At 45.4% G+C, this 9,837-nt stretch overlaps 1 protein-coding gene across 1 annotated transcript; it reads left to right on the forward strand.

Moving 5' to 3' along the window:
• Positions 1 to 4,302: 4,302 nt before the first annotated feature.
• LOC138753861 (uncharacterized) lies at positions 4,303 to 7,015 on the forward strand. The gene is made up of 2 exons (XM_069917408.1): positions 4,303 to 4,367; positions 6,475 to 7,015. The coding sequence occupies exons 1-2, from the start codon at positions 4,303 to 4,305 to the stop codon at positions 7,013 to 7,015; spliced, it is 606 nt and encodes a 201-aa protein (XP_069773509.1).
• The last annotated feature ends 2,822 nt before the right edge of the window (positions 7,016 to 9,837 follow it).

Here is a 9,837-nt window from a genome sequence, read left to right on the forward strand (position 1 = left end):
TTTATTAACAGAAGACTAGAGCGTAGTACATCGAGGTCGACCAGTCCAGATTGACCTGGATCTGCTTAGGTGCAGACCTTTATGACCTGGCCAGTAGGTGTGGCTATAGCTCTCAGCCAATCATTATCACTACATGCAAATATATACAAATATATACAGAGGTGATAGGATCCCATACTATCACATTCACCCCTTCTTTAAGAACTAACCCCGGGGTGGCAAAAAAAAGGGGGGTTATGGAGTGGTGGTTGTCTGGGTTCTTAATAGTCTGTAGTCTGGACTCCAAGACATGGGGGATAGCATGCAGGGGTTACAGGCTGTAACGGTCAGGTGGCCTGATCGTCTGACATGATCACCGTGGCGCTGGGATCGGAGTAGCTGGCGGGAACGACGCATGATTGTCGTTGGAGTCCCTGAGTGAGGATGCAGTTTCGCCTAGTCCACAGTCGTCATTGTCTGTGTGCTGGTCCGGTCTACTGTCATCGTCATCCGCAAACTGCTGCTGGTCCCGCTGTCCTGGCATGTTACCTGGGCGAGGATTGGAGGAGGGTTTGGGAACGAACATTACAATGTTAGATCTGGCTTGGGCCAGGTCGCTTACTAAGACCATGTCCTCCCACTCATCCAGGTACTCAATATAAGCATAGTGTGGGTTTGCATATAGGAGTGTCACCCGGTCCACTAGAGGGTCATTTTTTTTGAGTTCCAGACATGACATCTCATCAGGACAGGTCCAGGGACCATCAGCTAAGCCGGTGGGGTCATCCCCGATTCCAACTTCCATGGGAACAAGAAAATGCGTTCGTACGGGGGTAACGTTTGTGGCACTGCATAACAGGGACCTGACGGAGTGCAGGGCATTTGTGAGTATGTCCTGCCAGCGAGTGGTGGGGAAGCCTTTAGACCAGAGGGGAAGCATGATTGCTTTCCAGATGGTGGCATTCTCCCTTTCGACCTGCCCGTTACCATGTGAATTACAGCTAGTTGTCCCGCTCGAAGCAATACCGCACTCCAGGAGATACTGCTTCAGCTCAGCACTCATAAACGAGGACCCCCAGTCACTGTGGATATAACTGGGGTACCTGAAAATGGTGAAGATGCTGTGCAGTACATTTATGACTGTGAAGATGGTCATGTCCAGGCAGAGAATAGCAAATGGAAAGCTGGAGTACTCATCGACCACCATGAGAATATAGGTGTAACGGTTTGTCGAAGGTATGGGCCCCTTGATGTCCACATTGAGACGTTCAAAGGCCAGGTGGCTTTTATGATGTGGGTCTTCTCAGGCCGGAAGAAATTGGGCTTGCACTCAGCGCATACGGTGCAGGCTTGGGTCATGGAGCAGATCTCCTCAACCGTATAGGGCAGGTTGCAGGCCTTTAAGAAGTGTTCGAACATGGTGACTCCTAGATGACAGAGCTCCTCATGGAATCTCTGCAGCCTGTCCAGTTGTACGCTGGCGCATGCCCCATGGGAATGGGCATCGGGTGGATCATTGAGTTTGCCAGGATGTTATAGTTAAAGGAAGAGAGTTCAATTCTCCACCTGACAATCTTGTCGATTTTGATCTTAGCCCGTTGGTTGCTGCTAAACATGAATGAGACCGCGCATCGGTCAGTCCGCAGTGTAAAGCACCTGCCAGCGAGGTAGTGTCTCCAACAATGTACGGCCTCCACAATGGCCTGGGCCTCCTTCTCGACAGAGGAGTGTTGGCTTTCTGGGCCCTGGAAGTTCCTGGAAAAGAAGGCGACAGGCCTCCCGGCCTGGTTTAAAGTGGTTGCCAGTGCAAAGTCGGAAGAATCGCTCTCTACCTGGAAGGGTATTGATTCGTCTACAGCATGTAGGGTGGCTGCGGTGATGTCTGACTTAATGCAGTCAAAGGCCGCTCTGTCGTCCGCTGACAAGGGGAAGGAGGTGGACTTAAGGATTTGCCGTGTCTTGTCAGCGTACTGTGGGACCCATTGGGCCTAATAGGGAAAAAAACCCCAGGCAGTGTTTAAGTGCCTTCTGGGTTTGGGGCGATGGAAGGTCCAAGAGAGGGAGCATGCAATCGGGGTCTGGCATTACCACCTCGTTTTCCACCGCACAACCTAGAATTGCGAGGTGAGTAGTCCGGAACACACACTTCTCGAAATTGTAGGTCAGATTCAGCTGTTTCGCCATTTGGAAGAATTTCTCAAGGTTGGCATCATGTTCATTGTCCAGATATGGGAATGTAGCTGTTAAGCTGTTCTTGTCTACCATTCGGGCAATTTCCCGCTGGAAGGCCGCGACATTAGTGACACTAAAGGGAACCCTGAGGAATTGGTACAAATGCCTGTTCGCTTCAAAGGCCATAAAGGGACCTCCGGACGGATCGGAGCTGGTGATAAGTTGATCAAAGGTCGATCAAAGGTCAATACACACGGTATTGGACGATCTGATTCACCACGTCCGTGATACGCCGAAGAGGGTAAGCGTCCAAGAGCGTGAAGCTGTTGATCATTTGGCTGTAGTCAACCACCATCCGCAGCTTCTCCCCGTTCTTCACACTACTTCCTGCGGCCTCCAGGGACTTGCGCAGGGCTCAATGATGCCTTCATCCACAGTCTGTGCATCTCACTTTTAATGAATTTCCTGTCCCCGAAGTTGTACTGCCGGCTTTTGGTGGCAATCGGTTTCCAGCCGGGAGTGAGGTTGGCAAAATGTGTAGGAGGATCAACTTGGATAGTGGAGAGACTACGAGTGGAGTGCCTGGTTCGGGGTTCGGGAACTGGTGTAGGCTGTTGCTGGTAAGAGGTCTGGGTGGAGTGGTGGTGGCAGACAGAGAGTGGGGAGTGGGGTCCCCCGTAATTCAGTGACACCAATTTAAAATGGCATTGAAAATCCAACCCCAACAATAGAGAAGCACACAGTTGAGACAGGACTAGCAACTTAAAACCCGTAAATCTGATGCCCTGAACTTTCAAAGTCACCATACAATACCCCTTGATGCCCATTGAGTGGGCTTTTGTGACTAGTGAAATCTTCTGGTCAGTCAGATAGACTGAAAGTGCACATCGTTGGACCAGGTCTGGGTGAATGAAGCTCTCTGTCAAACCTGAATCAAAGAGACAGTTAGCATATTGATTGTTCACCTTGATGGTTTCCAAGACCATAGCTAAGGGATGAGGTTGGCTTTGATTCAATGTCACCGATGCAGTGAACGATGCAGGGAGCAGAGCTGCCTGTATTGGTGTCTTCAGAGACTGGCGTGATGACGTCACATGTCACTTGGAGGGCCATCTGATGGTGCCTCATGTCACTGGATTAGGGGCGAAACATCGTGGTGCCTCAGCCTGTTGTGCGCTACACTTGCGCAGTGACATCATCGGAGTGGGCGGGTCATCGGGGTCTGCCAATGCAGGGACCTGGTTGGAGGGGGCCGACGTAGAGAGTCGTGGTGCTGGTAAGTCAGCAGCGAGCATGTGTGGTGCAGGCGGTCTGTCAGGGCCTGCTGATGCGGAGGTTCCATTGGGTGGGGAGGGCCAAGTCGGAGAGCAGTGTTCCAGCAGCGAGTGCAGGTGGCGGCATAGGGACTGAAGGTAGCAGTGTGCCATCGGAGAGCAGCGTCACAGCGACAAGGGTGGACCATTACAAGGGCGGTGGCTTCCGCACACGGTGAATGCGTCTTGATGTCAAGCATTGCTACGCGATCGGTTCCTTGCTCTTATTGAATTTGGGGAAGGTGGTTAGGCCTTTGCGGCAGCCATCTTGGACCGGCAGACTTTTGCAAAGTGACAGTTCTTTTTGCACTTCTGGCACCATGCCTTCCTTGTAGGGCACAGGGATCGACTATGTTTCTCCATCCCGCAGATGTAACACTGAATGGCCGTGTCGGGTAATGTGGCGGTGGCGAGGCCATCGACAGGGTGTGGGAGGCCAAATTAAAAGTGGGTGTTCTACTCACATCGTAATGGTGGGCCCAGCCCTGTGTGTTGGCATCCATGCTTAGGGCTGCAGCCTCCATCATTTCAGCGTACAGTCTTCACAAGACTGTTTCCCCCATGCTTCAACAGTCATTGTCTCACTTCATTAAACTGAATCCCAGCCAGATAAGATCCCATATGAGGTTATCAGTGATCCTGGCACACTCATGCTCTGCCCAGTACCCTTAGTGCCTGTAGGTAAACTCTGTAGGACTCACTCGGCTGCTGTCTCCTGGTTGCCAGCATGTGTCTGGCATATACCTTATTCACAGGTCACTCGTAGAGTCCTTTTAGCACATTCATGGATGCTGTATAGGAGGTCGTGTCCAGGGTGTTTTTGTAGACACTCGTGGACATGATGGACATTAGAACCAACAGTTTATCGGCGTCTTCCTCCACGATGGGGTCTAAGCGCTGCAGGTATGCCTCAAAACATCTCACTCAGTACCTGAAATCACTCTGAGCAGTAGCTGACTGCGGGTCGATGCTGAGGTGTTTTGGTCGCAGCATTAGCTCCATCTGTTGAAAATTTTGTTAATAAAATTGTAGTGCATTGAACGACCCAAAGACTTGTTGACTCAAACCAAGGCTTTTATTAACAAAATACTGGAGCGTAGTACATTGAGGTCGACCATCCCAGACTGACCTGGATCTGATTAGGTGCAGCCCTTTATGGCCTGGCCAGTAGGAGTGGCTACAGCTCTCAGCCAATCATTATCATTATATGCAAATATATACAAGTATATACAGTGGTGATAGGATCCCATACTATCACAATCTGTAGCTAGAAAATGTCTTGCAATTACTTGGAAAAATGAGACTAATTTGAGTATTCAAAGATGGCATACAGAAATGAGATCTTATATTCCTTTGGAAAAAATAACATACAATTTACAAAATAACTATCCCATTTTTGTTAAAACCTGGGGCCCATATATGGAATATATGCAATTAAATTTTCTTTCCCGTACATTGATGGTGTTGACCCAACCCATGACAAATAATTGATGGGCATTATGTTAATTGATCTCCTCTTCTTTTCCTTCTTTCTTTCCTTTGGGTAGTTTAGATGGGGGTTGGGGGTTTATATGGGATAAAATATTATGTATTGGCTTGCATTCTGATTGTATGATTTATTATGATTTAAAAATAAAATTTTCAAAAAAAAATTTTCTTTCCACTCACATCCCACCTTAAGCAATCCCTTTCTAATCATAGTGCACTGATGGCATAGGGAGTACTTAAAGTGGTATCTTCTTTTTCTTCTTTGGCTTGGCTTTGCGGATGAAGATTTATGGAGGGGTATGTCCACGTCTGCTGCAGGCTCGTTGGTGACTGACAAGTCCGATACGGGACAGGCAGGCACGGTTGCAGTGGTTGCAAGGGAAAATTGGTTGGTTGGGGTTGGGTGTTGGGTTTTTCCTCCTTTGTCTTTTGTCAGTGAGGTGGGCTCTGCGGTCTTCTTCAAAGGAGGTTGCTGGCCGTCGAACTGTGAGGCGCCAAGATGCACAGTTGGAGGCGATATCAGCCCACTGGCGGTGGTCAATGTGGCAGGCACCAAGAGATTTCTTTAAGCAGACCTTGTACCTCTTCTTTGGTGCACCTCTGTCTCGGTGGCCAGTGGAGAGCTCACCATATAACACGATCTTGGGAAGGTGATGGTCTTCCATTCTGGAGACGTGACCCACCCAGTGCAGTTGGGTCTTCAGCAGCGTGGATTCGATGCTGTTGGCCTCTGCCATCTTGAGCACTTCGATGTTAGGGATGAAGTCGCTCCAATGAATGTTGAGGATGGAGTGGAGACAACGCTGGTGGAAGCGTTCTAGGAGCCGTAGGTGATGCCGGTAGAGGACCCATGATTTAGAGCCGAACAGGAGCGTGGGTATGACAATGGCTCTGTACACGCTGATCTTTGTGTGTTTCTTCAGGTTGTTGTTTTTCCATACTCTTTTGTGTAGTCTTCCAAAGGTGCTATTTGCCTTGGCGAATCTGTTGTCTATCTCTTTGTCAATCCTTGCATCAGATGAAATGGTGCAGCCGAGGTAAGTAAACTGGTTGACCGTTTTGAGTTCTGTGTGCCCGATGGAGATGTGATATCTGTGATGAAAGAAAAAGGTTGAGAACCACTGGTCTAAAGCTTTTGAAATGTTTTCACTAACTTCAGTTAGCTTGGCTCTTTTTCCATCTGACCTTTCAGTACATCAAGTACAGGGCTAGGTTAACCACAGATTTTTTAAATAGAAATTGGTTTTGTACCTTGGTGATCTTATTGTATGAGCTCTTAAACACATTTCTAACACAGGTAGGTATCACTTAGCGTTTATTCGGGCAATGTTCAACCTCATATATGTCTGTGGTCCCATAATTATTCAATGACCGCAAACAAGTCTGCAGCAATTTAGAAAAAGCGATCACTAGCTATAGGAAATTTTATACTGTATATCCAAACAGATCTGACTGCCCTGTGCTCTCCCCACAGTCCAATATAATTCTCAACTTATCCCACTGCCCCATGTTCTCCCTACAGCCCTGCATCAGTCCCAACTAATCCCAGTGCCCTGCACTCTCCCCTCAGCCTTGTATCAGTCCCAACTAATCCCACTGCCCTGCACTTGCCCCACAGCCCTGTATCAGTCCCAACTAATCCCAGTGCCCTGTGCTCTCCCCACAGCCCTGCATCAGTCCCAACAAATCCCAGTGCCCTGAGCTTTCCCCACAGCCGTGTATCAGTCCCTACTAATCCCAGTGCTCCGTGCTCTCCCCACAGCCCTGTATCAGTCCCAACTAATCCCACTGCCCCATACACTCCCCACAGCCCTGTATCAGTCCCAACTAATCCCAGTGCCCTGCGCTCTCCCCAGAGCCCTGTATCAGTCCCAACTAATCCCAGTGCCCTGCGCTCTCCCCACAGCCCTGCATCAGTCCCAACTAATTCCAGTCCCCTGCGCTCTCCCCAGAGCCCTGTATCAGTCCCAACTAATCCCAGTGCCCTGCGCTCTCCCCACATCCCTGTATCAGTCCCAACTAATCCTACACACTCTCCACAGCCCTGCATCAGTCCCAACTAATCCCAGAGCCCCATGCTCTCCCCTTTATCAGTTGCAGCTAATCCCACTGCGCCACGCTCTCCCCACAGCTCTGCATCAGTCCCAACTAATCCCAGTGCCCTGTGCTCTCCCCTCAGCCCTGCATCAGTCCCAACTAATCCCAGTGCTCCATGCTCTCCCCACAGCCCTGTTTCAGTCTCAACTAATCCCACTGCCCCACACTCTCCCCACAGCCCTGTATCAGTGCCAACTAATCCCACTGCCCCACGTTCTCCCCACAGCACTGTATCAGTGCCAACTAATCCCACTCCCCCACGCTCTCCCCACAGCCCTGTATTAGTCCCAACTAATTCGATTGTCCTGCTCTCCCCATAGCCCTGCATCTGTAAAAGATTTTATTTTTGAGTCATCCAGAAGCAACAAATATTAAGAAAAACACACATCTTTCTTAAGGTTTATTTCAAAAGAGGCACAAACTTTGCATATTTAGAACAAGATTTGGGGGTCCGAGATTTGCATTTGAACTAAACAATTTAAAGCCACTTCCCAATTGCACATTGTCACAGGTTGACAGAAGCATTAACAGCTTAAGCAAACAGAACCCATTTCCATTTGATTAATGGCTGACTGATAGTGATCTGATAGATTACTACAGAAGACATCGACTAATGGGTCTCAACCTTTTTCTTTAAGTATTCCCAATGCCATAAGTGCTTTGTGATTAATAAGGGATTGCTTCACATGGTATGTGAGTGGGAAGGGAAGGTTGAGAATCACTGCTCTAGACCCAACTGTTACTGAAATATGTTGCTTGAGAAATATTGTTGTTGGCCCATTTCCTTTGGAGTTATGAAACCGTGCACATAACAATTCAATTAGACACGATTAACACAGTACCACTGATATTGTGTCTCAATATCAAGCCATGTCTTTCTCTTTAAACTTGAGTAAAAGTTCCTTTTCCTTTGTGAGTCACATTTGAAGTTGGAGCATATACAGCAACAACTTCAAAATTGGAGCATGTAGATTTCGGAATCTTTTAAGTTAACATGATCAACTCGTCAAGGTTATCCTTTATCACCAGCTTTGTTTGCATTAGTGATTGAACCTTTAGCACAGCTGATAAGACAAAATACACAGATACAAGGTATGAAAGTTTTAGATGAGGAGTATAAAATTAATTTCTTTGCTGATGATGTATTGGTGTATTTAATAAACCCAGCTCAGTCACTTTTGCATTTGAAGGAATGTTTAATACAATATGGATGTCTTTCTGGATATAAAGTTAATTGGGATAAAAGTGAAATATTACCGGTAAGTGAAGGAGCTTATTCAGTTTATAAGAATATTATTAATTTGAAGTGGACTGATCGAATTAAATATCTGGGTATAATTTTAAATGTTAATTATCAATCTTTATATAAATTAAATTATGTTCCATTAATGAAAAAAATTAAAACTGATTTGATTAAATGGAAAGATTTACCTATTAATTTAATGGGTAGGATAAATATAATTAAGATGAATATCTTTCCGCGTATGCAATATTTGTTTCAATCTATTCCATATTTACTTGATAACATTTTTTTTTCGAAATTTGAATAAAATGGTTAGGGAGTTTTTATGGAGGGGTAAATTTTTGAGAGTAGCTTTGAATAAATTAACTTGGAAATATGAGTTAGAGGGATTACATTTACCACATTTTCAAAATTATTATGAAGCAGCCCAACTTGAATTTATTAGTTCATTGATGGATTTGGTACGGCCTCCTAGTTGGGCCAAAATTGAGATGGCAAGTATTTCTGAATTTGAAAAACATCAATTTTGTTGAGATGGATTATAAATTTGTTACAACAATATAATGTGCCTATACTAAAACATTTAATGAAGTTATGGATAAAGAAAAATAAAATGATAGGCTCTAGGGGTAAATTATCAGCTTGGACTCCGTTGTCTAATAATCAACTTAGTTATTTTTCAATACATAATCAAAGTTTATTGCATTGGGGATTTAAAGGTGTGAAAAATGTAGGTGATTGTTTTAAAGAGGGTAAGTTTTTATATTTTAATCAGATGAGGGAAGGTTTTGGTATTCTTTATTTCTTTATTATCAAATTCGATTTTTGGTAAAATGTATGTTTGGTAGAGATATGATTTTACCTAAAATGACTAAATTTGAGACTTTTTAAATGAAGGTTCCAGAGAAGGGTTATATTTCATCTATGTATCAAATATTACAGGATGGTATGGACAAAAAGGGTTGGGATAAAGCTAAAATTAAATGGGAAGTGGATATTGGTTTTATTTTTTTCTGAAAATGATTGGTTAGATATCTGTTATGATAGTGTAACTAGATTCATAAATGCATGTTATGCAATGATTAATTACAATTTTTACATCAATTATATTTGACACCTGAAAAAAATTTTTAAATATGGTTTTCATGAATCAGATTTGTGTTTTAGATGTGGTGATACGGTTGGAACTTTTTTTCATGCTGTCTGGTTATGTATACATATACAATCTTTTTGGAAGAAAATTCAATTGTTTTTAGAATACCTGTTGTCTTGGGTAAACTTGTACCTTTCACTTTGTTCGTTTTAGATTGGTCACAGTGTTTGAGCTACCGAAAGAAAATAGAGACACACACCGAGAGCAGTTCAGTCTTCACAAATGTTTATTACAAATATAAAGCAGGTTTCAAACTACAATATGCAAGCCTGCATAATCATACTTAACAACGCCTGGACTGGTCCCAACTGCCGAAGCGAGGCAATGACGGCACATTTGTAGTAGGCTGCCGGGGCGCCGGTAGCAGCTCCTTCACCTCCCCCGACCGGGAC

The sequence above is a fragment of the Narcine bancroftii genome, chromosome 1 (genome assembly GCF_036971445.1).
Source record: "Narcine bancroftii isolate sNarBan1 chromosome 1, sNarBan1.hap1, whole genome shotgun sequence".
Classification (NCBI taxonomy): Eukaryota; Metazoa; Chordata; class Chondrichthyes; order Torpediniformes; family Narcinidae; genus Narcine; species Narcine bancroftii.

Excerpts from the sequence above, each read along its gene's own strand:
- LOC138753861 (XM_069917408.1), top strand. The coding sequence starts at position 4,303 with ATGATGGACATTAGAACCAACAGTTTATCGGCGTCTTCCTCCACGATG. Across the intron at positions 4,368-6,474 it reads ATGGGGTCTAAGCGCTGCAG|CCCTGCATCAGTCCCAACTA; the intron begins GTATGCCTCAAA and ends TTCTCCCTACAG.